Source organism: Embiotoca jacksoni, unplaced genomic scaffold (assembly GCF_022577435.1).
Source record: "Embiotoca jacksoni isolate LCO1_2020_lvr unplaced genomic scaffold, fEmbJac1.0.p SCAF_19, whole genome shotgun sequence".
NCBI classification, from domain to species: Eukaryota; Metazoa; Chordata; class Actinopteri; family Embiotocidae; genus Embiotoca; species Embiotoca jacksoni.
Genome location: NW_027185329.1, coordinates 6092083 through 6119929, shown reverse-complemented (window position 1 = coordinate 6119929; position 27847 = coordinate 6092083). Strand labels below are relative to the sequence as shown.

The window sequence follows — 27847 nt, the reverse complement described above, 5'->3', positions numbered from 1 at the left end:
GGAAGACATGTGACAGAATGTACATTTTGGTGAGAGTTATCAGCTTCCTTGATTAAATATCTTTTTGCAGAGTATTCCATGTGGCTCAGGTGAAACATGAAAGCTCTGTTTCACCTTGCTGTCAGTGCATTATAGGGACAGACAACAGAAGTACAAACTGGTAGCTTTGACACAACAGAGACAAGTATGACGACATGTACTCTTACAACAAATGAGAATTCTTAATATGGGAATCAGCATCGTAACCATGTCACAGTGCTGCTTCTAGAGGGCTACCACATGAAAAAGGCACCAGCCTGTTTAACCAGCACTGCGACCCAGAGTAATAAATGTATCCAACATGGCCACATTAAAATCTTTTCTTCCATTACAACAGAAAGTTCACTCATTATTTCACAACCACAGGGCAGCAAAATCCTGATATCATCTATTGAGACATTATTTGTATTCCGCCTCCCTGTAAATCAGATAAATGAAGTCCTAACACAAGACCCGTGATGTAATTTTGTCACTTCTCAGAAGCCAGCCAACAAATGTTTCAGGGTTACGTAACCTGTTACAAAAACCGAAAACCCCAGCACCACCCTTGTCCCCCACTTTTCAAAATTCTTGTCAACGATAGGTTTTGCAACACTGCGCGGGTGAAATCACAAGTCAGCTCAAAGTAAGTGGAAGAGCGGCGCTGCAGCTGCCCTCTGCTTCATCATACCGTGTCTGGTCTTTGTTAGTAAGTGTTATGTAACCGCACGGAGGGTTGCAGATCGTCATCATTCTGTTTCTTGTAAAGCAGGAGATGCAATGAAAGAATGTCTCTCTGTCATTTAGGAACAATGCACCGCTGCCAATCAGCCCACGTGAAAGTTTGGTTTCGTTTTGCGTGTGTGTGTGGTCTGTTTGCGTTGGTTCTCTAGAAATGTGGCACATACAAAACATGGATGTACACATGATGAATGCTTGGTCAATAAATTAAAAGCAGAAATTAGCAGGAGGAGGGGGAAGAGACTCTGTCTGCAGCCACCTCCTACCCTGTTCCATCTCTGCTCATTATTAAAACAAACACCTCATTGCCAAATAGATCCTGGCTGCTGACAATGTGCTGCAGGCCTCATGCTCTGCTGCATCTACCATTGCATCACAGGCAGGAAACTCTGTCTGTCTGTCTCTCTGTCTCTATCCCCATGAGAGGATGACAGATGCAGCTGTGTCTCACTCACACACACACACACACACACACACACAGTACTTTGTGCCTTCAGATGTTCCCTTTTCACCTTCATTATTCTAACTATGTTTTTTAGGAACATACTACAGAATACTGACCCCAGGCACATACCGCAATTGAGTCGCTTTACATTTAACTCGTTTGGAACATCTGACTCTGGGTAGGCCGGGTTACATGTGTAATTTAGGCACACAGCAAAAAACTTTCTATGCAGAATCTTAATCTCACTCTGATTTACTGTTGTTGTTGTTTACAGAATAAAGACCTGAGATATAATTTTTTGCTTAGTTTGAACTAAATATCTGCATGCAAACTGTTACGTTTAGGCAGACAAATAAAATCATAACACTTATTTTGTTGCAATTTATTTTCTTTAAATTAACGCTAACATATTTTTCTGTACTTTTTCATGATTCCAAGAATATACATTTTACAGAAATAACCTCAAATAGTGGTATATAATGTTAGGGTTATATCGCCCACCACTACTATGAAACAACTTCTTTGTCTTTCTGTAGCACGACAAGGTACAATTACAATAAATATGGGATGACTGATCTCTTTAAATAAAAACAAAACATCCTCACTTTAAACTAGTCCTATTTGTCATCAATTTTAGGAACAATTTGATGCTTTGGAAAATACACGTGTTTGTTTTTTTGTAGGTTTGGATGAGAAAATCATTCTCACTCTCACATCTTGTGGGCACAATAGTCCTTAAATAACGTGTGTGTGTGTGTGTGTGTGTGTGTGTGTGTGTGTGTGTGTGCCCGCGCGTGTGTGTGCCCGTGCGCCGGCTCAATCCCATTGAGTTCTAACTCAATAAATCAACAAAATTGTTTTATTTCTGAATAGAAAGTGAATGAATTTGAAATATATGGAAGATTTTAGGGGAAATATTATAAATATAACTTATAAAATTGTGCTTGAATTAAAACAAATCTTGAAGGATTTTTAAAAATGTCATGATGAACAAAAGATGAGATCCACACCTAATGGAATTTAAACCAAACTGCATCTTTCTCATAACTGCCTAAGCAACAACAATCAGTGAATTGTGAACGGACCCGACAAGAAGACTGCTAAGACAGCTCAGTGAACTCACATTTTGTGTTATTTCTTGGAGTTTATTGCCTGTATTGTAAGTTATTTTTTTCTGTTATTCGGTCGCCTCTTGTCGACATTAGTTTTCATTAAGATTACGGAAAGTTTCCAGGTATCAAGTGTGTGTAAGTGTGCACAGTGTGCTCGTCCATGTAGGAAATATGCCAGTGAGGTTAACTGAGCTGAATGTTATAATGAAATTTAGAGCGCTGACCTCATATCCCTCCCTGCCTCTGCAGCCTGTTGGCTCTGCTTCTGTCGGCCGGAAAGTACATTTGTGTGTGAGCGCAGTAATGAGACATTTCAGCACATGTATATGGTGAGTGTAACTGTGTCTGGACTCTACATGTGTATCTGTGTGTTTTCCTGTCTGCCCCTGTGGGACACACTGTGGCTGATCAGAAAGGTCCTTGTGGAGGCGGTGGAAATCCCCTCTTTTACTGCAATGTTGGTGTGTGTGTGAATGTGCGGGCAGCTTTTGCCTGCTGTTTCCCTGAGTCCATGTATGGCTGTGACAAGCAGCTGTAGTTAAATAAACTGCTGATATCCAAATACAAATGTAAATGCTTCTCTTAAAACAAGTGGTAGTATAAAAACATGTATTTGTTGGTCATTAACAGGGATTTTGTAACAGTAATTAAACAGTCATTGAATACTTCAGTTAAAAAATCTGACACAAAACAAAAAAAATCAGGGTATCATTAGGATTTCTAATTTGACTAATTAGACTAACCCTATTTTTTTTTATCACCTTCTAAAGGCATGTTTGCAAAGGCAGGTCTCATTTGACAGTGTTGGTGTAAAACTACTTTAGATTTCACTGACTTCATTTTTCTTTTACTTTTTGCTGTAGGAAATTGACCAGTACATTTATATGTCAAATTAAAACTGCAACTACTCCAAAATACTGCTAAACTTATTTTTCTTTTCTTTCTTTTTTTTTTACACACTGTAGTGGCATCATTTCATGTCCATTTATGTTAACTGAGGAACAAGTTCAGGTCTTTGATTGATTTTGGTTGACCGGTCTGTTTTTTTTTTTTTATCTGTATGCAGCTGTTGTGATATTGACAAATAACTAAAAGTCCATGCAAATCCTTCAATCCTCAGTATATTGTTTTTAATTAATTTGACTGGTAACCGGGTCCAGTGCCGGGGGAATAACCCGCAGTGTAGCCTTTGTTTGCCAGCAGGCCAGGGATCAGAATAAAACTGTTATACAAGCATTATAGTTAAGTGGATCTGGCACCTACCTAGAGTATGAATTTAGTATGTGGGGACCCACAGGAAGTTGGCCTCGTGATCAGTTTTAGGTCCAGAGTCACTGAACCAGATTTTAAGACCCAGTTTTGCGTGTTTTGAAAGTGGTTGGGAGCTCAAGTCTCAAGTCCCTGATGCAGCCTCACCCACAAACATACAGAAAGACTCTCATCTGTACTGCTACTGCTTGTGTGCAGCATGGTTGATCACATCAGAACACCCATGCCCTGAACTGTCAACCAGTAAAAAAAAATTACTTCCGTTTTATTCTGCTCTCTAAATACAGCACTGATGGACCTCAGTACCTACTGAAAATATTAAACACTTTAAAGGTACCCTGTGAAATCTTGAAAGCTAATGAAAGTTGTGTTTACAATCAGTATTACTCATCTAAACTGTATGCTGGATATATCCTTGAGGTCTAACAAAAGTGTAAAATTGATTTCCTCCCTCATAAAATATGTGCAAATCTGATCTTTTTCCAAAGTTTGAATACTGCACTGTTAACATCCATGGTTACTAGCTTGCAGTCTTCTTCACTGCCTTTGCTGATGCATCGCTGCTTTTCTTGGCTCATTACCGACAGCTGCAGCTCAGTGGAAAAACGTGCAACCAGTGGCAGGACTGAAGGTCAAAAACATAATACCATTAACTCCTACACTTTTGTTGCTAAAATCATCCAACATCGCCCCAGGATTGCTAAAAACATTAAGCTTTGAGGATGTTTCTTAATGAAACTCTCTTATTAACTTATGGATGCACACAATCTTGGACCTTTTGCTAAAATCCCAGATATTTTCAAATGCAGTGGCTCATGTTTTGTCCCAATCAGTTTCATGCTCTACCAAGTCCTAAACGTTCTCCAGTAGGCTGTTAGCTTACACGTTCAATGCAGAAAAACACAGACTTGGACTTCTGAATCTTTGGATGTCCAATAACACACTCCTTATCATTCCATATAAATCCTTTTTCCCATCTTATTTTTGTACAGAAATACAATCGCCAAAACTGTTCTTGCTTTTCTTTGCAAAGTTTAAAAGTTCAAATGAGCAAACTATTCAAGGGAAAATGACCTTTCAATGCTCTTCAAAAACACAAACCACCTCAAAGATGTTGGAAATACTGGAAAGCAACATATCGAATAAGTGCAAACCGTTTCAACATCAGACGCTTACGGTGTTAAATTAAACACACACATTCACACTTCCTCTCTTTCTTTCCCTCCCCTCATCAGAGTGAGGGAAGGCTGTGGGCAGAGTGCCAGGTGCCTCTCATGTTTGGGAGAGCAAACAGCCTCATGTCTTTGATGGCGAGCAGATCAGAGCAAGGGACACATTCTACGTGGCCACGCTAAGGTCGCCGCAGTGCACACCCTGCTGCCATGTTGTGCTCTGCAGCTAGGAGACCCGGAATATACACAATGCAGGGGCAGCAGACGTGTGTGTGTGTGTGTGTGTGTGTGTGTGTGTGTGTGTGTGTGTGTGTGTGTGTGTGTGTGTGTGTGTGTCTCTCTCTCTCTCTCTCTCTCTCTCTCTCTTTCGCTCTCTCTCTCCCTCTCTCCAACCCCACCAGCCAACACTCATCCCCTCTGCTTTCCAAGACGGAGACGGACTCAATCCAACCTTGACGCACAGTTGTAGTTGTCTGAAAAACAGTTAAACCACAGGAACAGGGTTGAAATACTGACTTTGAGGTCATGCAAGAATATTTGAACAGTGGTTACAGCACACTCCTCTTGTTTTTCTGTAGTCCCTCAGCATAATTATGCGTTGATTATTGTGTATCGTCGTCCTGACAGATATTAGAGTGGGACTTTCATTACAAACGGTAATTATTAGCTTTTTTTTTTTTTTTTGTATTTACCTATATTTCCTTTTATTCTATTCTAATCCTTTAACTTGACTTAACCCTGCTTTTAAAACCCTGCCACACCGGCTACTACGGCCTGATTAGCAACCGCAGCTAATGAGTTGTTTTCCATGGTGCAGAGCCATGCTTCCAATTCAATAAGCCTTACTTCGATTTCTGCGAAAAGACAACATTTATTAAAAACATCACTATCAATAAAGTAGACACGACACGAGTAGGAGAGACAAGGAGAAGCATGAATTAGCACCTTAAGTATATTATTAATAAGGAATTTTGCAACAAAGTTGCTTGAATAGAGCATGTGTGTTACAATGCAGACGAGCCGCTGTAAGGAGACAGTTAATGAGATCTTCCTTGTCTCATGCTTCACCCTTCCACCAAGTTTCATGAAAATTTGGCTGGTAGTTCTTCCGTAACTTTGCTGACTAACAGACCAACAAACACACAAACAAACCGCACTGAAAACATCTAATCCATAATAAGGCTCTGCAGCAGTACACTTTACCTCACGTAATGTAAAACTTGGGGAAAAATAGTTACCAAGTGTATAATCAGGGAAACAGAAAATGATCAGCAAATACCAGCTCAAAAGATAATCAATAGCATGTAAACAGCTGGCTGTTGCCAAATTGGAAATGTTGTTCCGTTCTGGTAAAATTAATACCAAAGCCAGTTCCTGTAATTTCATCTCTGCAGTACATTTGTGTCTGTGCTGTGGTTGGGTATTTATTCTCTCGCATACACACTGCAAAACAGACACATGTGCCTTCATAGCAGCTGTTATAATTTCTGCACCAGAGTGAAATGACAAATGTTATGGTTCTACGTGGACTCATCAAAACATCCTGCAACTTTGTCGTGTGGGTCCCCACCAGATACAGATGGGCTCATTACCAAATTGTGTCTTGAGGCCTGAATAAAAAGAGCATCATTATCTGTCAGCTGCTCTTATCTATTGTCAATAATCAGAAATCACGACACTGATTTAAAATGTTACTTTATCAGTGTTACTTTACTTGCATGAAATTAATTCAGTCAAAGAAAAGTTTTGACAAGACAACATGAGCGTGTTTCTGCATGTGAAGATTTAGAGGTGTCTGTCTGCTTTCTGTTTGATGGGGTTACGTGTGTATTTGTGTGTGTAGCAATGGTAGCGGGGGAGGGGGGGGATGTTTGGTTTCCTGCTGAGGGTGGGGAGGAGGGGGGGCTTTATGTAAATTAGCTGAGGGCCTCAGATTGGGGGACAGGGCGAGGGGGATGTGGTGGGGGGGGGGGGGGTGAGGAGGGGGGGGATGTGAGACACCGATCCACAGAGAAACGTTGAGTGCGTGACAGAGTGAGGTCAGGTCCTAGCTTTTCCTCTGCTCGACTGACAGCTGCAAGTCCCGCCGGCTCGCCACAACTACTGCGCCTCCTCATGATGAAGGAGCGCTACAGCCGGGTGCCACCTATAGCGACTCCCCCTCCACAGCAGCAGCAGCAGCAGCAGCCGGGGGCCCGAGTGGGACCTGCGGGTGGATGTTGCCTGGGAGTGGCTGCGCAACGCTCGGGCTCCATGTGCGCCGTCTGTTCTGACTGTGTGTTTCTGCGTGCTGGCTGTTTGTTGACAGATGAGGCATACCAGAAGCTGGCCATGGAGACAATGGAGGAGCTGGACTGGTGTCTGGACCAGCTGGAGACGATCCAGACCTACCGCTCTGTCAGCGACATGGCCTCCAACAAGGTAGGAAAGGCCGCATCTTTCACCATATTCTCTAGTTTTTTTGTCATCATTAGTGGAGAGAATTTGAGGAGCAAAAAGCTGATGAGAGAAACTCTTGACAAGGTTTGATTTTTTTTTTGCGAGTGTTTGGACAGAGAAGTCTCTTTGAGGGAGCTGTCAAATCTGAGGAGTGAGGGATTCTGCACTGAGCATCAATCCTTCAACATAATACACGCATGAGCAGCAATATACAAAACCCAAAGATACTGCAGCTGAACTTCGCCTGACCCAAGCAAAGTCAACAGTATTAAATATCTGAACTTCTGCAGCACAGTAGGGAGGAGGAGACTGGTTTGGCAGAGAGCACGAACTGGTTTTAAAGGCCGCCTGCACATTTGTTTGTGACTGGATGTTACTCATCGGCTGGTTTCTGCATAAACCGACATGAAGCTCCATTAATTTCTCTGTGTGTGTTTCTCTCTTGGCCTGCTGTGTCCCTCTTTCCATCTCGCCTGTCAAACGTGTTTTCAATGTCCACTGGTTATTCTGCTTCTTCTGCATCACTGATTGTGTGTGATGTTCACCAAGGTTCAGTTCCTGGTTCTTTATATAGGTAACCTTGAAACCATATTACTCACTGACAGACCATGATGCACAACCATATTTGACTTTTATTACTTGTTATAGCTTATCTTGTTACTGTAACTCTGTTTATAATAATTACTGAAATACACTCATGTTTAAGTGCAAAGTTATTTATTCATCCTACATGACTTTTAACTTATGTATGATCATCATTACTTTATAATAGCAGCAGTCTCATCCACAATGATGCATCCAGTGCTGTGGAAAATCACTTCCTGATGGTGGCGCTGTAACAGCTGCCTGAAACTTCATTTGTTTTGAGGCTATACTTGATTAGAACATAATTCTAATAATTAATTCAGAGTAAATGTTATTTTTTTTATTGGTCTTTTGCTTGGAGAAAAGAAAGTGTCCGGTATGGTTTAGCATCTCATGTTTTTTGTGGGACTTCTTCCATAATAACTGACTTACAAGTTTTCCGCTGTCCACTGGTGATTCTGTTTCTTCTGTGTCATTGACTGCGTGTGATGTGCAGCAAGGTTCAATTCCTGGTTCTTATATAAAGAGCCAGGAAGTTGAGAGAGGATGGTACTAAGCTATATTCAGTTTGGAGTTCCCTTGATTCATTGAGGTTTCTTTTCTCTTGTCGTAGCCTCCTGAACTTTATATCTAAGAATTACTGAGTTGCACTTATGCTTTAAGTTCCCAGTGAATGTTGAGTAGTATTTTTGCTATTATAGGATGGCAACTTACATTATTACATATTTCATCCTTCTGGCTGACTTCATTTTTATTTAATTGAGTGAAAACTTTTAATACTTAACTCTTGTTTGTTTGTGTAATTTGTGTAATTAAAAACCCATAAAGCTGCTTAAGAGGATGAGTGGCCGTGGTGTGTTAGAGAGCCTGAAAACAGTGTGTCCTGAGCACCAAGAGGAAAAGCGTGTTATTTCTCATAAAAGTGGACAACAGGATGCGAGGGATCCCGCAGTGGGTCAAACACAATAAACTGGAGCGGAAGAGAGAACATTTGTGTGTGTGAGTGAGGGATCCTTGCAGACCCCTGGACAGAGTGACTCTCTCTTCCTGTCTCCTTCCTGATCTCCTGCGCTCTCTCCAGACGACAATAGACATCCCATCATACCCGTTTGGATGGTTAATGGCCATGTTTATTTATCCTGTTGCTGTCGTCATCTGAACACATAATCCAGCACTGACAGTCAGCAGAGCTGGTTCCCACTTAAGACACATTAGGATGACTGAATCTCAGAAAAAAATACTGTAATAACTACTTAAACAAGCAGGCATTTAGACATGAATGTAAGATGAATTGAAACGCAACAAAGCTGCTGATTTATATCACCCCTTACTTATGGTACAGTCTGGTTTTATCGAACACAAGACTGTGACTTTGGCAATCACAGAAAATCTGGCAGGTTTGAGCCAGTAGTGATCTGTAGGTGATGATTGATTTCAGAAAAAATTCCCCAAAATCCCAATAAAGGGAAAAAGAAGGGATAGTTCTGTCCTGGTTTTTCCAGAAAGTATCAGACTCAGAGCTGCCAAGATAATCTGATTGTAACACAATGCAACGACATGGAGGGCTGACGGGAGTAAAAATGAAAATGGATGTAAATAGTCACATTTTGATGATAACCTGAAAAAGAGAACTTTTAAGAATTATGTAATCAGACAATGAAAAATTAGTTTTTGTGAAGAGCAGTTGAGTTTTTGTCATGACTGGTGCCCTACTGGTCGACCGTGTGACATATCAGGTGGCACAATGAAGCACCTGACATTATATTCTGAATTATGACCTTCTCTTATACATGTGACTTTGGCGAGTGAGTGAATACGTCCCGACACGTAACCGTCAGTGGATACAATACTAAGAAGGAGTCCTCCAGCAAACATGTTAGTGTACGTGCGAGGCTGTGTGTCTGAACTCATAGGTGGCTAATCCCACTTATGTCTCGGCTATTTTACTCTGCGCCTTGTTTTTACAGTAAACTTAACACATTACACAACTGCAGCCCCTTTGTCATGTTCATGTGGGCCGTTACACCCAACGTGGTTCTGTTAACGAGAGCGTACCAATCAGCTAGCGTAACGTGAAATGCAAGAAGCTGCTGCAGTACCTTCAAGGTGAAATGCTGCTGCTCCTGCTGAGGACTTAAAGTACGTGACTGTCCTCCCTGTTATGTATGGTTGACATAGACGGGTCAAGGTCTGTTGTGAGTTGGAATATTCCTCTGTGTCACTGCTGGAGACCCTGTGCTACATGAAAATAGGGCTGACATCCAGCCATCAGTTGATTAACTGGCAGGAAATAGATCAACAATTGTGATAAGAATAATTCATTGTTTTTCTTTTCTTTGTTTGATATCATTTCAAACTGAATACATTAATAGAGATAAAGCAACTAGTTGGATCTTCTCTGGTTTATATACTTGTCATTGAATATGTTTAGGTTTTGGACTGACAAGATTACTCTTATCAATGGATTTACACATATTGTTTTCATTATTTGCTTCAATTATGACAAAACATGAGGAAATTTCCCTACACTTCAGCACAGGATGATGTCATCAGATGCCTTTTATTTAACCAACATCCAAAATCCCCCAAAATATTAAGTTTACCGTAATGTAAAAACAAAGACAGCAGAACATTTTCACACCCTAGAACATTTGTCATTTTTTGGACAAAATGATGATGAAAATAGTCCTCAAGCATGCAAAAGAACCACTGATTGAACCCCAAACTTTACAATTAGTGGATAACTTGCTCTCTCTGAAACACAGCTGTCCAGCTATGTAGCCATTAATGCATCGCGAGGCATTTTTTTACACTAAAAGTTTGTCATACGTGTGAATCTACAGTGATTGCATGTTGGGGTCTGAGCACTTGCAAATTGCATGTGACCTACTGCTGAATACCAAGCCTGAACGCCTCTTGTATAGAAACAAACAGAGTGCTGAACCTGCTGCTGCTTTGGGAATGTGCTTTTCATTTTAAGCTTTCTAAGAAGACACTGTTTCAAGGTGTTGGTCACCTGAACAGATGTTAACTGCCAGGGGAAAAAAAGAAACGACACCTTGCCACCTTTCATAGATAGAAGTTCAAGGAAATCCACTGTTCATCAAAACAGGAAGTGTAGTGATTAGTGATCAATGACATATTGACAGTATAAACCTCAGAGCTGTGACTGCCAGCTGCAGGAGGAGTGAGCAGCAAGCAAGACCAGCAATGAGGCTAGAGGCGGGACTACCCCCATGTGGGAGTGTGTATTGGGCCGCTCGCTCTCTCTATCACACACACACACACACACACACACACACACACACACACAGAGTCATTGCTCCACAAACAGAGGGTGTGAGGTAAAGCCTAGTCAGACCTCCCTGCCCAAAGTGAGTCACTAGAGCTGTGGCGTTTCCCAGCATCAAAGAGCCCAGGCTTGGTCCTTTTACTCATGCTGTAGTCAGACTGAGACAGACACTTTAACGGACGGCACCACCACTCTACCCGGCACTCTACACACAGCACCATGGGCGCCTGCTGCTTTGACAAGAAAGAGAGGAAATTAGGGAAGCTAAATGGTTGGAGGAAGGTGAGTTTTCTTGAGTTTTATGTTGTTAGATATGGAACTTTGTGGCTTACTTAACATGTTGTGAATTTCACATGCTGCAGAAGTTATCTTTCTGTTCTCCATGTTGGTGAAGTTATGGTTGCTGTATTTTACCATGGTTTTTAAAGTTAAAAGCGTGAGTTTGATTTATTGATTTCTTTATTTATACGTACATTTTCAAAGCTTCACGCAGCAGGAGGCACTCGTACCTGCATTCTGCATTTCAGAATCCTTGTGCATCCTTACACATGTTGCTGAATATTATGTGTTCATGCTAAAAACACAAACTTTGAAGATTGTGGCTGTGTTGTAACACAGAGAGACTTTCTTCACTCTTTAAGGCAAGATGCTGATCACAACCGGAAGATCTGTCATTGGCACTTAAAGTTATGGTCATTTTAGATCAAATTCAGGGTTGATGCTGTTTTGTTCATCTTTGCACAAATTAACGTATTTATTAAGTGACTTATAGGTGAACTGTTTAATAAAAGTAACAGAAAATGCATCTGAGGGAAAATGAGGGTTTACCTTTTTCTGCAGCCTAGAACAGTCCGGTGTTGTTTACTGAGGGAAGAGGGTGCATTAATACGCAAAACAGCCATGGATTCAAATCACAGGAAGCCCAGAGAGATGAAAAGTAGTGTGTGGTTGCCTGGAGCCTGAAGACCCTTTTTCATCTTTCTTTTTCTGACCGAGGCTGAACACACAGGTCATCTGGGGAGAAAGAGAGAAGTGCTGGCGTTGTGGTAACATGCTGCGCAATGCTTGGCTTGTTTAAACAGTGGTTGGACAGAATAAAGAAAACCTTTCTGTGAATTTTTGGGGATACATGATTTGAGTGATGAATTCGTAGGAGAGTTTTTGGTGATTTGAGCATTTCTTGTTTGTTGTAGGCTACTTTGAAAATCATTTATTGGTATAATACTGCCAGTGGGGTGTTTAACATCAGCTTGTTTTCTGTGTTTGAATTAACCTCAGCTCGAGTGCAGTTGTGCAGCCTGTTAACTGTTTGCCTCCAGCCCAGAAATGTTGTCGCAAACCACATCTATCTCGACTGAGGCCTTGATCACGAGAAACGGTGGGAATGAATCTTTCAGCCCATAAATTACTCTCTTTCCCTCTGCTTTTGTCTCCTGTTCTTGAAGCTGACTGTTTTTTTATTCAATACATTTGACTGTATGAGCTCAGAGACACATGAATGCACTCCTTCTCATACAGACACACACTAGCATGAGTGAGTGAGTCAGAGGAAGTGAGAGGTAGTCGGGCTGTCTTTCAGAGAATCCTGCGCCTCGTCCCAACATATGCACGGTTCATACGTAGGTAGGTTCCCTGATCTTTACAGTTATGTCATGACCATTTCTTGCCACAGTGCCGATGTGAACACCGTACGTCATGTGTTTGCTAAATCACAACCACTGCAGATTTACTGGTAAACGAAGAAAAGAAGAATTGACTGCTTAAGTCACAGTCAGCAATGTTGCATACTGAAAACATGAGATTATATCTGTAGAAATATTCAAGGATTAAAGTCAAATGATAAAATAAAAAACACTGGGTTTCATGGACTATGAAAAATGCAAAATTTATAGACCCCAATCATTGTAAATTCAAATTAGTAGAAAGACTTAGTCCTAACCCCTGTTTGCATGTTTCTACATTAGAGACAAAAAGATTTAAACAGCTGTGCAGTGCAACTGCAGGGTTAAGTGGTCAATACTCTCTTAACACTGGGCAGGTTTCCCTGCAGCAGAATGAGCACAGTGCACCCACTAGTGGCTCAGAGACACAACTTTAATCTGAACCGCTTGAGGTGAAAATGCTTGAGTTGATGATTAAAAAAAATTTCAAAAAAATGTAGAGAAAGATGACGGACGTGGGTTTATGTTTTAAGTTATTATATGCATTTTCAACAGTGTCAACTAAAGAAGCTTAATTCTGTAAGAAATTACCCATAAATTATAAAGTCAGCAAAACACAACAATTTGTTAATAAAAACACAACCTGATATACAGTGTGATGTGTAGTGCCTGGCCTTGTTGTGAGGGCATAAGCTGAGTCTCGTGTCAGAGGGAGACTCCGTGTCTGCCTACCTGTCCGCCTGGCTGCCCTCCACGGTGATCTGTCCGATGGAATCACATCTTAATGGAGGAGCTCCGCTTTATGGTTCTTACCCCCCTCCGCCTCCCGTTGAAATGTCACAGGCTCCATTCACCGTCTCTTCCTCTGTCACAGCAGCTCTCTGCTGAATCAACCGAAGCCCCTGTAAGCAGAGATGGAGGGCAGGGGATGGGGGTAATGGAGAGTAAAAGGTTAGGAAGAAAGAGATATGGAGGTAAATGAAGGAGACACCATAGGAGCATGAGTAATGGAAATTAAGAAAATAAATGAATAAACTAGAGAGAAATAAAGGAAAAAGAGGACAGAGTGACAGACCGGAAACGTCAGAACAGGAAACGGAGAAGCAAATGGGCAAAAGAACAGATATACTGTATGTGGGTATTTGACAAAGAGAAGCCACAGAGCTGTGAGAGGTTAATCTTCCTCCAGTGTGGTGGTGCCAGTAGGAGATAAAGAGGCTTCCCCTCTTCCCCACAAAACCTAACACACACAGGCAGTAACACTCTCATATAGAAACATAAGAACATGAGTGTGTAAACCACGCATCTGACATGTCAGCATCGACTGCGCTTAACTGCAGATAATAGCATTTGTAGGCTGCTGCTGCGTGTGTGTTTGTGTGTACACTAAGGCATTTCCACAGCCTCCAGGGAATCATAGCTCTTCGCCACATTGCAGACATCCCCCGCTGATATTTCTGGTTTCTTTATATATTATGCAGTGAGCTATTATATAAAGAGCTGCCTTCTCTCTTTCCCTTTTCTTTTTTTTTTTTTCTTTTCATTCGTCTACCTCCCTGCTTCTGGTTCTTTCCCTCAGTGGGAGGATAATCCGGAGTCCTCTCGGGAAAGCTTTGATCTCCCCCTCATCTTCCCAAACTTGTACACACATATTGGACTGAAAGGGTCTCTGGGAAATTCTGTTTACAGTTTTCCATGGATTGATTGTGAAGTGACAAGAACAATATTTTCTCATTAGCGACACGTTACAGGCATCCTCAGGGGTTTCACGTGCAAGAGCCCTGACAAAATTGACAAAAAGGGCAAACACGCCTCCAAATTAGCGAGTGGTACTGATGTAAAAGTATATTCCAGTCAGGTGGCCCTGGCCTGGCACACTGCAGCGGTATCAACACCTGCTCCAAGGACGGCCCATTGATTCTACCGGCGAGGCAGACAGACAGAGAGATTGATGACTGTGTTGGCAAGTGGCAGCCGGGAGAGAAATTGACATGTAAGTGGTGGAGAGTGAGGGATAGACGAAGCAGGGAGGGAGGGGAATGGTGGAGCAATTTCCAGTCGGTGCACTGGTGGATGCGAGAGGAGCCGATGTGTGTGGCGTGTCCTCGTGACAGCTCAGCAGCAACACCACATGTCTGCCTGGGAAGGAAAAGGGGAAGCCTCCTCCTCTCCTCCTTTCAAAAAAACAGCCTTGTGCTGGCCACCTAATGCTGTTGCCATGGCATTGACGGTGTTCTGGTAATTGGCATACTCACAGGCAGAGAGGGAAACTGTGAGCTGATGTCACCTAAATTGGGAAAGAACACAATTATCTCCCATCTCTGCTTTCTCTCTCTTTTTTTTTTTCTTTTTTTTTTGTCCCCTTCTCTGACCGTCTTCCCCACTCTCCGCTCGCGACTCAAAATAACCATCCGCAGACACTCTGTCAGCATCTAATATTATTATGGGATGCGGATAATGAACAGGCTTATGAGTTCTCCACAATGGCTGCCACACTTGGATGTCAGGAGACAACAGAAGACTCAAAAGAGGGAGTGGAAGAGGAGCGGGCGATAATAGATAATGGCGATAACAATACAGCCGCTGTACATTTGCATTTCTCAAAACGTGCACATCCCTTTTCTCATCCCTCATTGTTTTACTGTAGAGGGGAGGTGTACTTTACAAGCTCAATGACATTCCTTCACAATGGCTGACTATCATAAAGAATGGCTTCAAGAGGGGAATTACAGGGGGCTGGAGGGAAAATTAAGAGAGATGATCTGCAGTGTTTGCACAGCTGGAAAAAAGGACAAGAGAGGAAACGCTGCATCTGGAATCCAAGTCTGGATATTAAATATCAATCACTCGTATAGCCGTTCAGAACTTTATATACACACCAATGCCGAGCTGTAATTAGGGCTCCCCCCTTCTCCCCACTTTCTGTCAAACCATGTGTTCTGACTAGAGTGTGTTGCTGGGGCTGGCAGACTACAGCGGGAGAAAAAGAGACCGAAGAGGGCGGGAGGGAAAAAGGGAGAAACATGGAGAGAGAGAGAGAGAGAGAAGCAGGGAAGGAGGGGGCAGTGAGCACTACAGCAGTGAGAGCAGCGAAGCAAGACAAATCCAGTGGAGGAACCCCCCCTCCAGTCAGATGAACATCGTTGCCTCACTCCCTCCTCCTCCTCCTCCTCCTGTCTCCATCACTGGCTTTTTCTTCCTCCTCCCTCCCTCGCTTCTTCTCCATTATTCATCAGTGCGCTGAGAGTTCCCAGCTCACGGCTCCAGCTGCTGCTGCTCCAGCCGATCCATCGAGCCTGCTGGATCTCCTCGCTGCCTATAGCCCGGCTACAGCGCCTAGTTTTGCCACACATTCGTCCATCCCTCCATCCCCCAAGCATGGACACTGAGAGCTGGCCCTTTTCTGCTGTTAAGAGGGAGAGTGAGCCATCATCAAGCTGCTCTTTTAGCTGCTAAGAGGAGAAACACAACAGGAGAGAAGAGGGGATTTTGTTTTTGGTCCTGAAAGAATCCTGTTCGTCTGCCTCTATTTTTTTTTTTTTTTTTCCATTGGATTACAGTTCTGGCTTTGTGTAGGAACGAGAAAACGGGGTCCAAAATGCCTGAAGCCAATTACCTGCTGTCGGTGTCTTGGGGTTACATTAAGGTGTGTGGCACTTATCTACGTAGCTTGTCGGGATACCGCACTCATTTCATAATACCTGTCTGTGCTGTGTTGCGATTATATTTGAAGCCAATTGTAGAGAAAGTTCACATTTTGATATTATGAGCTGTTCCCGTGGAGCCTTTTTGGGATACTGTGTTAGTATTAGCCTGAATGCACCAAAATATAATTTCCATCATCGTTGGGGTGGTGGTGGTGGTGGTAGTGGTGGGGGGGGGGGGGGGGGGGGGGGGGTCTGACAGAATGGTGTTTTGTGGCTCAGGCTCCATCTTGAGCCCTCTGCAGAGCTGTGTGTCTGTTTGTATGTGTGACAGTGTGTATGCTTGTGCACGCGCATGCATCAGTCTGTCATAAACAGCTGCTACTGCAGTGCCTGGGTCTCCGTGTACTGTCAAACGCATCTGTCTCTGAGCTGTTTCATCTATTTAAAACTGTTCATCGTGTATGAAAACACATGAAAATCACAGAAAATTTTGGCAACAAGAGGAATTTCCTGAGCGCTGTGCAAATGTTCTTCTTGACATCATTAAAATTCTTTAACACTGACACAAGTGAAATGGCTAAAGGGGCCAAAAATGTGATTCCGTTTAAGAAACCTGTAAATTGGTTGCTGGGGTGTAATTTCAGGGGTATTAAAAGATGATGGCTTCCCCACTGGTAAAGCAAATAATGATCTGCATCTTAATTAATTTCAGGGAAAATGGAGGGGAAAATACGATGTGTCCCCCACTGATTGTGCACTGTAATGAAGTAATATGCTTGACCCAGTGGAATAAAACTGGGCACTGCTGTATTTTCCATGGAATCTTGTTGTAATTTCTCCCAGGTTTTCCCCTCGGTGGTAACTGACGACCCCTCCTCTTCCCCCCCTCCCTCTTCTCTTTCTGTCTTGCAGTTCAAGAGAATGTTGAATCGGGAGTTGACGCACCTATCTGAGATGAGTCGGTCTGGGAATCAGGTTTCCGAATTCATCTCCAACACCTTTCTAGGTAAATAAAAGTCTTGTGTGCGAGTACTCAAAATCACACCCGAAAATTCACCTTAAATCACAACAGACTATTTATGACTTGTATGTTCACCAAAAATGTCTTTACAAATATGAAGTGGCTCACAGAGATTGCTATTTCTCTGTGGTGCTTTGCCGCAATATTTTTGTGTAGGTTTAGTCTTTCGCATGATGTTGAGCTGTGCAAGTTGCTCTGGCTGGCTTTCCTGTGGGGGCGTATCATAAAAAACTGCGCCATTAAGCTTTGTCTAGATATTTAAGGGGATCCAGCTGAAAATGGCCATTAAAATTGAAGTGAAAAATGTTTTTTCTTAAAGGATTGAGAGTACTAAAGGTATTAAGATGGTAGGTTACTTTGTAAAATAGGCTTTTTGACTAAAAAAGCAAGCTTGTTGGCCAGAATTGGAGGATGTGACTTGGAACTAGAAGCTGTAAGCGTGGGTTGCGCAATCTAGATCTGAGAATAAACAGCTATAGATAAATAGCATGTATTTATATCCACTTTACAATCATTGCTTTGGCTTTTTTGTCACCCACGTGGAATGCTTCGTGATCCTGGTGCCAAACCACACTATCAAGTGGACTTTTAGTAAATGTGAGATGTCCACATAAACATGACAATAGCAAAAGTGCAGATGCACAAAGCTCAATAACAGACGAGTAAACGATCTGAAGGTAATATAGACTGACAAAAACAGTAACAGATGCCAGACAGACAGCACGTAAAGGTAGCTGGAACCCCCTTCGCTGGCAGTGAGATAAACTCGGCAGATTGGGTGACTCATCCCCATTTTAATGCATCTTCGTCAGCGGGGACACCTTGTTGTCCCTGTATCTCTCCCTCCTCCTCGCACTGACCCGAGAATCCAGACAGAGGTGACTATCGCTTCAATAAAGAAACGAGGGTAACCCTGCTGCTGGTAGAAAAAGGGAAAGGACAGGTAAACATTCATGAGAAGGGAAGCAAATGGCTGAAGCCGCACAGCTGGCCAGTGTGGCCTCAGCTGACCAGCCGGATTGTTTAATCCTTCCATCCATTAAGATTACTCTCACATCAGTAATGCACTTATTTCTGCTTTATATTATTTTTTTGCAAAAGCATCCATTCAGGATCAGACAAATTTAATTTGCATGCCATATGCTTGGTTCTGCAGAGGTCATTTTTCAGACATCCACCACAAATCCCATCAGTTTATTGTGCACTATCTGCTTTTCACGCTTTTCAGCTGATGGCGAGGCAGACTGGTAAAACACATGGAACCTAATTAATTCCCTGATTGAATTAACATCCCAGAATTTCTTAGTTAGGGCTTTCTGACTTTCCACTGAGGGCTGCTGGCCTACAGCGTGCTGGCCCGTCACATGTGCCCATTTTACGCCGCTGCTGTCCTCTCGGCATAATTCTGTCATAATTCCCTTTGATCGGCCAGCAGCAGAACACACCCAGCTTAGGGAATATACTGAGGGGGGGAGAAAAAAAAAAAACCTCCACCTTCTCCATTGCATCTGCGTGTCTCACAGGAGAGCATATGGAGGAGGATGAAAAGGAATCAGATGAAATTGAAATAAACGTGGGAGGTGACAGAGGAACCAGGAAGAAAAGGAGAGACAGAACAGAGAAAATTATTTTGTTTGCTTTTTTTTCAACTGTTAAACATGAGATGACAGAAAAATGCACTGAAGAGGAGACAGAGAAAAGGAGGACTTTATGAGGGACTATCCATGTGACTGGCTGACACGTTGAAAGCCAAACTGCGACAGAGAGCCTTAATCTGGTGGAGTACGGACACCCGCTAAAAACTGTCAGTAAAATGTCAGAACAAAGTGTGCAGCATTCACTGTATAGTAGCACCTAAAGGAGTGATAGAAATGGATTAAACTTCTGTCTCTGTGATTTCTCTCTCTCACACACACACACACATGGTGATAACGATGACTTGTAATAAATTAGAGGGCAATATATTGCTCTTCCCCATGTTTCCCACGCAACACGTGTCTAAGAGTGCTTAATTGCCCATTCTCAATTTCCAGTGGAGAAGTGAAGAGGGAGTGAGAGACAGGGAGAAAGGCAGAGCAAACAGTGCAAGAGAGAGAGAGAAAGAGAGAGAGCCTCAGAGTGAAAGTGATTATTTGAATTACAGCTGGTAATTGAATAACCCTCCACAGAGGAAGGCTGATAGGCCAGCAATGAGCTGAGTCGAACCTTGATAGATGAGTGCACAGCTCACATAGATGCCGATAGCCAGTCCCTGAAGGATTTCATTCAAGTCCTCTGCGATTGCGGTAAACACAGCATTGTGTGTTTATTACAATAAACTTGGCATGTTATCGTGTTTATTTTTAGTGTGAAAACTTGCATTTCTAATCATATTTTTTTTCAAAATAATATTATATGAAAGCCTTGCATGCTTCCAGTGTTTATTTTCGGACTTTTTATTCGCTTTATTTGTGGGCAGACAAAATCTAGTTGAATAGAAATGAAATGAAATAAACTAAACATAAAAATACTGAACTAATAAAGCTGCAAAAGATGTGTCAGCATATTGAATCACTGGCGTTATGGAGGTGCCTTAACTGTGTGAAGCCCCAGCTTTCAGTCTGTCAATGGCCTGACCTATGAGAGTGAAAAGAAAAAGGAGATGAGATGTGAGCCACCTGCTGTGAGTGTGTGTGTGTGTGTGTGTGTGTGTGTGTGTGTGTGTGTGTGTGTGTGTGTGTGTGTGTGTGTGTGTGTGTGTGTGTGTGTGTGTGTGTGTGTGTGTGTGTGTGTGTGTGTGTGTGGTGGGGAGAGGAGGGGAGGGGGGGGGGAGACAGAGACGAATGGACAGTGGGAGCTCAGAGAGGCTGCAGGTGGAGGGAGCATGAATGAACAAATGAATGGAGGGACAGATGATGAATGAATGAGTGAGTGAACCAATAAATCCCTCGAGAACTTACCTGCTGCAGGTGTTTCTATAGAGCACCTGGATCCTCCGGCAGCCTACGCATACCATTATTCAACACAGACTGCTGGGTAAATGTCCTCCTTACTACGTCCACACTTCTCTACAAAGCTCCATTTTCTACTTCCTCAGACAAACAGAATGATATGGAGATCCCATCGCCAACATCCAAGACACGGGAGAAGAAGAAGCAGCAGAAGCAGCAGCTGATGACACAGATCAGCGGGGTCAAGAAGGTCTCCCACGGGCCCTCACTCTCCAGCAGCAGCATCTCACGCTTCGGCGTCAAGACCGATAAGGAGGAGCTGCTGTCCAAGGAGCTGGACGACCTGAACAAGTGGGGCCTAAACATCTTCACCGTGTCTGAGTACTCCAACAGCCGACCTCTCACCTGCATCATGTACGCCATCTTCCAGGTATGGACCGTCTAAATATGATCTGCATTATATAACAAACACTCTGCCTGCACTTCTTTTATTTGATTCTAAGGGCTGCTTAAATTGTTCTCTAACTATGTTCCAATGTTGTGTTTCCAGGAGCGAGACCTGTTAAAGACATTTAAGATCCCAGTGGATACGTTCGTGGCCTACATGATGACTTTGGAAGATCACTACCATTCAGATGTGGCCTACCATAACAGCCTGCATGCTGCTGACGTAGCCCAGTCCACACACATCCTCCTCTCCACTCCAGCTCTGGATGTAAGCCATTATTTAAAGTGACATATTTTAGTTTACTTTAGTTCTATTGGCCGTAAATCTCTCAGCTGTGGAGGTTGAAAAGTTTGTCCGGCTCAGACTTGGGCCGCACAGAAACAGGGGAAAACTAAATTAGAGGCGTGATCTCTTACATCACCCCATGTGCCACTTTCCTGGATTGTTACACCAACTTTGAAGCTCAACACCCTTCCATTGAATCATCTTTTTTCCCTTTTCTGTTTGCACCAGTTTCCTCAGAGAACTTCCCCCTCTTTCATCCAACACTTTATTTGTTCATTTTTTTTTTCCCTGCATGCATTTTTATACAGCTCTCCTCATGTTGGAATAGCTTGCTGAGACACAGTCAGGTCAGAATGTCACAGTCTTTAGGTCATGATTCACTCATCTGCAGTCTCCATCTTTCATCGACAGTAGCTAGCAGACACAGTATCATACTCTGAAAGTGGATATTCACAGACAGGCAGACAGTTTATTTCCTTTTTGGTTTAGAGTGATAATTATCTAGCTTTGTGTGACCTTGGCTCGTGACTGAACCAACTGGATTTCTGTCACATTAAGGACAAAATTAAGATATTTTAATTGCAAGTTTTTCCTGTATTGCCCCGGGTCAGATATCTCTTCCTACCAAAATGCTCTGCTAGTTGGTGTTCATAGATGAACTGCTCTGTTCTTTCTCATGCTAATTGTTTAACACTTTTTCTTTCCTGTCTTTTTCACAGGCGGTCTTCACAGATCTTGAGATCCTAGCAGCCATCTTCGCTGCAGCTATCCATGATGTTGACCATCCTGGAGTATCAAACCAATTCCTAATCAATACCAGTAAGTAGGAAATATAAGTTTCTTATGTTTTTTTTCCCAATTAGGAATAAGAAAATATTTTTAAACACATAAAAGCTGATTGTATACAACAATTGATATCATGTGTTTTTCACCCCTGTGCAGATTCTGAATTGGCACTGATGTACAACGATGAGTCTGTGTTGGAGAACCATCACTTGGCTGTCGGATTCAAGCTACTGCAGGAAGACAACTGCGACATTTTCCAGAACCTCACCAAGAAACAGAGACAGTCCCTGCGCAAGATGGTCATCGACATGGTGAGACATCTTTTCTACAACCCTCTTCATGTAAGTCACCTTTCCAAGTTGTCCTGATGCTGATCATTTCCTCTGCTTCTTTCCAGGTTTTGGCCACCGACATGTCCAAACACATGAGTCTGCTGGCTGATCTGAAGACTATGGTGGAGACTAAGAAGGTGACAAGCTCTGGAGTGTTGCTGCTAGACAATTACACCGACAGGATACAGGTAACTTCTAGTCAAATGGCACAAATACTCCTGTGTACATTATGTGGACCGTTAGTTCGTGATCGGACACACTGTAAACTCGCCACCTCTATTTTACCTTCTTTTAATAGCCTTAATCGATATCCAGTCCTGGCAGAGGATGCTCAGCTTGTGATCATTAGCCAGCCTCCTACATATCCGATCCAAAGCCCCCATTGTCACTACATCCATCTTCTTTTTACCTTTAAGTGCTCCCTCCACACCTTCCCTCTAATGGTCTTCCTGGGGTTCCTTCTTTATTAGTGACCTCCTGTCATAGCAAAGTACATTACATAACCAACCTGGTTCTACAAGAATCGACTTCATGTCACACTCTGCTGTATTGTTTTCATTTTGAATTGTACATGAGAAAGCCTCATTATTTCCCAAATGCCCAGATACTTTCAAAATGTTCAAAATTCTACCCTAAGAAGATAATATAGAAAATATTTTATCTAGAAAAGTAAAACAAATATTTTAAACTAAAGTGCATTATACTATAAATATTGTTTTTAAAGTATAATTCAACCAGGATTTTTTTAAATTTTTTATTATTATCTTATGGGTCATTTTGTTTTTCACTCGATTTCCCTTGTAAATAATAAGAAATGACCTGATTTTGAATGGAACAAAAACTAGAAGAGGTTAGAGGCACTTACTAAATTGAAATTCTTTATTTTTAACAGGTGCTGCGTAACATGGTGCACTGTGCAGACCTGAGTAACCCCACAAAGTCGTTGGAGTTGTATCGTCAGTGGACTGATCGGATAATGGAGGAGTTCTTCCACCAGGGAGACAGAGAGAGGGAGAGGGGGATGGAGATCAGCCCCATGTGTGATAAACACACAGCCTCAGTGGAGAAGAGCCAGGTATGCAACAAAAGACAAAGAAAGTGTAATAACTGTGAGGAAGAAGAAATCTGAGCACTGAAACTTGAAAAGAAACTCAACCCGAACTCTTTTTTTTCCCCTCTCTTTCAGGTGGGTTTCATCGACTACATCGTGCACCCTCTGTGGGAGACCTGGGCTGATTTGGTCCACCCTGATGCCCAGGACATTCTGGACACGCTAGAGGACAACAGGAACTGGTACCAGAGCATGATCCCCCAGAGTCCCTCCCCCCCCTTCTACGACCAGGGCACACACGGACACAGTGGAGGCACCGGAGGACAGGGAGGTGGCGAGAAATTTCAGTTTGAGCTGACCTTAGAAGAGGAGGACTTGGATGGAATAGAGAAAAATGGCGAAGGGGAGGAGGAAGAGGAGGAGGAGGATAGTCTAGGAGATTCTCGATCTCCTCCCCTGGACTATTTGGACGGTCAGGAGAACGAGGACGGTGATATGATCGAGCCCACAACGGCAATAGAGATCGTGACACACGAGGCGTCGCCCACAGACACATAGAGCTTCCATCATCAGGCTCACATGGTGATTTGAAAGTTTTTGGAAAAAAGAGGGGATATCCTCTTGCAGCTGTGCTTTTTAATAAGCCCACAGAAGCAAAGGCTTAGTTTTGGCCCGCACAGGGGCATCTTGCACTTGGGTGTTTGAAGCCAGACACGGATGGACAGTTTCAGTGAAGCGGCTTCAGAGTTCTCAGGAAATAATTACTGCGAACATTTTAGTCTTGATCGACAGGCGAGACTGAGGCTGGAACTTGAAGGATTTCAGCCAGTTTGGGAAATGGTTCCTTTTCTGGACTGGTATTAAATGGACATCGACACTACTGAGAGAAGTTTTGTACCTTAAGACTTTTTTACAGATATGATATGATCTAGAAGTAGCATAGAGTAAGATCTACTGATGGCGACACATTTGTATAGCAAGAGAAAGTGTTTACTTTTTTCCTGTACCATTTGTCAAAGGACTTTTGTGTGCCTTTTTTACTATTGTCTTTATAATAGTTTTTTATTTATTGAACACTCTAGTATGTCTGTAAAATGTTTTGTTTTTCTTAACAAAAAGAGCAGAATCTTTTTTGTATGTTAAAAAGATAACAGTCTTCCATGTATTGGGCAATAGAGAAATCCAAACAAACGCTGACAAACAACTCTTGGACAAACTCATCAAAATAGGCAAACATGAACAACCGCATTTGTCAAATTTGTTTTTCAATCTGAGCACAAGTTCTTCTTTACTCGTGGAATTCAAACGCTTATGTTCACTCATGTTGCATGTTTAGTTCGTTGCTTTTATCAGACGTCAGTCAATGAATGTCACCGTCACATTCATCACCTGTTTTCATACTCTTAATACATCTTCACTCTTTCTTTGTATTGGTCTGCAGACCGTTGGGACTTCCTCCTGTTTCACGCCGAAACTTGACTTCCAATGCAAAATTAAGTGAAGATATAAAACCTTACACGTGCAAACATCCAGGTCAGGTATTCCTGCTCATTTTCAGTGTAAAATGATTGGACTATTTGAGCAAGATACTTTTGTCTATTCATTTCTGCATTTGATGTCATGTTGGTGTGAAATGGAGGTTGGCCCAGTTCAAAACCTCAGAACCTACGAACCAAGCACCAGATAAAATAAGCAGAAGTACAAGTAAGTGTGAAACAAATAGCTCCCGACAGAAAGCTGCTCAGATCAGCCATAGAATAAGAAATCAAGTCTGCCAAGGACGAAATGCACAACAGCGGTGAATTTATTTTTAGCCCACAGATATGCTACAGTCTTAATAATCCTGTTAGATGGAACGGGTTATGACCCCAGACCTGTCTGATGTAACGCCCCCCTGCCCCTCTGCAATCAGGCCCAGACTGGATGATTAAAGGTGCTCTAACAGCTGCCTGTCTGGAAGGCGTTCTCAGACCCTCATCAGTGCCAGTATTCACATGGTTTACAAACCCCTCTGGGCTCAACGGACACGACCCCAAAACAATCAGGCCGGCTATTTCTTCCTCACGATAAAAATCCCTCAAGTGCTGCTTCTGCTCATTGACGTCAATTGAATTTTTACCCTCCCCCTCTGCCGTATCAGTTTCCAGGACAGTGGGGTTATTAGGATTTGGCACAGACTGCTGGGTTGAGTATGGCAGACTGTGCCCTTTTGAAAAAAAAAAGAGGAATAATTAGGAGCTCTAGTTTTAAAGCAAACGCCCCCCCAAAAAAACTCTTTTTTTTTTGTTTCTTCACTAATGCGTTGGGGAAGATGGTTTGAAAACAGTTTGCAGACCTCACATTTCATTTTTATGGATGTCTTTGATGCATCTATAATCACGTCTCTCCATTTTCATGTGAGTTTACTGATACTCAAAGGTACTTCATCTATTTTCACTAAAGCATGCTGAAGTGGCAATCGTTTGTGTGCAGTACGTATGTGTGTCTGGATGAGCTGACTTTGTCTTCAGGCCTTACCCCCCACCATCACGCCACACCTTTGTCTCTACTGTTTGTCGCTAGGAGCTCAAGTTGGTCCTTTTTGCTGTTTATAACAGTGTGTATTTATTCTATACTTTAAGCTTGTAAATAAGAAATACTGGTTCAGTGTAAAATCTATTTTAATTTATATGCACTTGCATTACCTGGAAGTGGTGGTGTCTAATGTGTAGAAGACTCTGGATTAGAGTCTTTTTATATATGTATTATATATTGTTTTTATATATATATATATATATAAATATATATAAATATATCTAAGTATATATTCGCACAATGTTTTGAGTGCCCAGCAGAGCAGCAGCTAAAGAGACATGTTGTTGTTGTCACATGAAAACCTTGTTAATCCAAAACGTTTTTTTTTTTAACATAAAAGTTGTATGTTAATATCATGTCACGGGCAAGAAAATGAAATAATATTATGCATGAACATTAAACCAAAAATGTTGTCACTTTTGGTGTTGGATTTCAGCTTAATTTGATTTCTGATATTGTAGAATTTTTTTTTTTTCCTTTTCAAAAATGTGTCTGATTACAAACCATTTTGGACCGACTGAGTTTTACTACAAGGTTTTCATCTGACATCAGCAGTTTGGTAACCCAGAGGTGACATAGAAGACATGTTAAACTGCATAGGCTTGGATATAGGTTACATACAAGCTAGCTAAGGAACACCGAAGCTTAGTCAATACTTGGTTTCAAAGTACACAAATAGCTTATTTTCTCTCAGCGGCTTGTCACAAACTAAAGCTTCTCCATCCAGCATTTGAATGCAGATTGCTGATATACGAGGCCAGATCCATGTTCGACTGACAAACACAAAGTGATTGTCTCCTTTTACACTTAACGCACTTCATGTAAAAGTAGATAATATGGGGACCGTATTGGTAGCATGCTACAATACGCCCAGCACTGATGTGAATCGTTCTGAATTAACAACAAAACATGATCTTATGTAACTGATTGTGCAAATGTGTGAACTCTTTCTGACCAAACTTGTTAGCAGTTTTGAAATTCAAATTTGTCAGTATTAACATTGTTTATCTATGTTCAAGCTTTTTTGTTTTGGTCCTAGTTGTGTCCAAATGGTTAGCCTGATTTAGCACTATCTGCATGAGAGATGTTTTTTTTTTTTTTTAATTATTTTTTTTTTTATCGTCAATAATATGTTCAAGTCCGCCAGTTGTTGCAGGTGTTTCACACAATGTATGGTATTATATTGTATATTGTGTTCAAAATTAAATCTGAAATACTTTTTCTATGAAGTGATTAAAAGCAAAGCATGAATATATTCCGTCTGTTTCTTCTGTTTTTGTCCCTCTGAGCCTTGTTTTCTTCACTGTGGGTGTGGGCAACAAATTGGGTCACGGTCATGCTCCTGGTGGGTTCTCACGTGTTTGTCATGTTTCATTAGACTGTCTCGCAATACAAAACTGTATTTACTTCACACCTGGGTCCCGTTCTATAAAAATAGCCTGAATGTAAAACGCTATCAACACTCCCTGCTCGTGGCCCCTGGAGGCCTCTGCTGCTCCTGACACCCGAACTGCCCAACAAGACACCGACTCAGTGACACTGCATCCCAAAGAAATGCCAATATTACACCGAGAGAAGATATTAGGCTGTAAAAGACTGCAATTCTATCAGATATGTTCTTTATCAATTAATCCGTCAATGCATTTTTAGTCTATACAGTCTATCCAAAAAAACAGCTCCAAATTTAAATACATCCCATTTACAATAGAATCACTGCCAGTGGTTGTCTGCCTCTGCCGACCAGTCAAGTTGCTGCTTACATCTATGTATGTGCAAACTCATTGTACGTGTAGCAAAGACTTGATTCTAATAGAACACAAAGTTTCAGCTAGTACAGTAAACAACATTTCAAATACAGAAGTTTCTGCAAAGAAGCTACAAATTCTAAAACACGGACGATCTATACATTCACCACTGTTTCAAGGTGGATACCCGAGATTAGTGTCACCAATAGCCGACCAAATGTGAACTATGGTCGCAATCTCCCTTCATATGGCGTTGAATAATAAACAGAAAATAGTTTTTGCAGAACACAAATG

General features: G+C 42.1%; 1 protein-coding gene across 6 annotated transcripts in view; it reads left to right on the top strand.

The window, feature by feature from the left end:
* The window catches only part of pde4ba (phosphodiesterase 4B, cAMP-specific a), a 164175-nt gene extending 137112 nt beyond the window's left edge, over positions 1 to 27063 (top strand). For 4 of the 6 annotated variants that reach the window (XM_069153187.1, XM_069153189.1, XM_069153190.1 and 1 more), the window contains 9 exons: positions 7066 to 7178; positions 17294 to 17387; positions 20479 to 20762; positions 20883 to 21047; positions 21785 to 21884; positions 22008 to 22162; positions 22249 to 22371; positions 23076 to 23258; positions 23370 to 27063. In XM_069153187.1, coding sequence (XP_069009288.1) covers positions 7066 to 7178; positions 17294 to 17387; positions 20479 to 20762; positions 20883 to 21047; positions 21785 to 21884; positions 22008 to 22162; positions 22249 to 22371; positions 23076 to 23258; positions 23370 to 23792 — 1640 coding nt within the window. In that variant the 3' untranslated portion in view covers positions 23793 to 27063. Of the gene's footprint in view, positions 1 to 7065; positions 7179 to 11134; positions 11356 to 15699; positions 16381 to 17293; positions 17388 to 20478; positions 20763 to 20882; positions 21048 to 21784; positions 21885 to 22007; positions 22163 to 22248; positions 22372 to 23075; positions 23259 to 23369 lie in introns of those variants that run through there. The other 2 variants (XM_069153192.1, XM_069153193.1) reach the window with 2 other exon arrangements.
* The last annotated feature ends 784 nt before the right edge of the window (positions 27064 to 27847 follow it).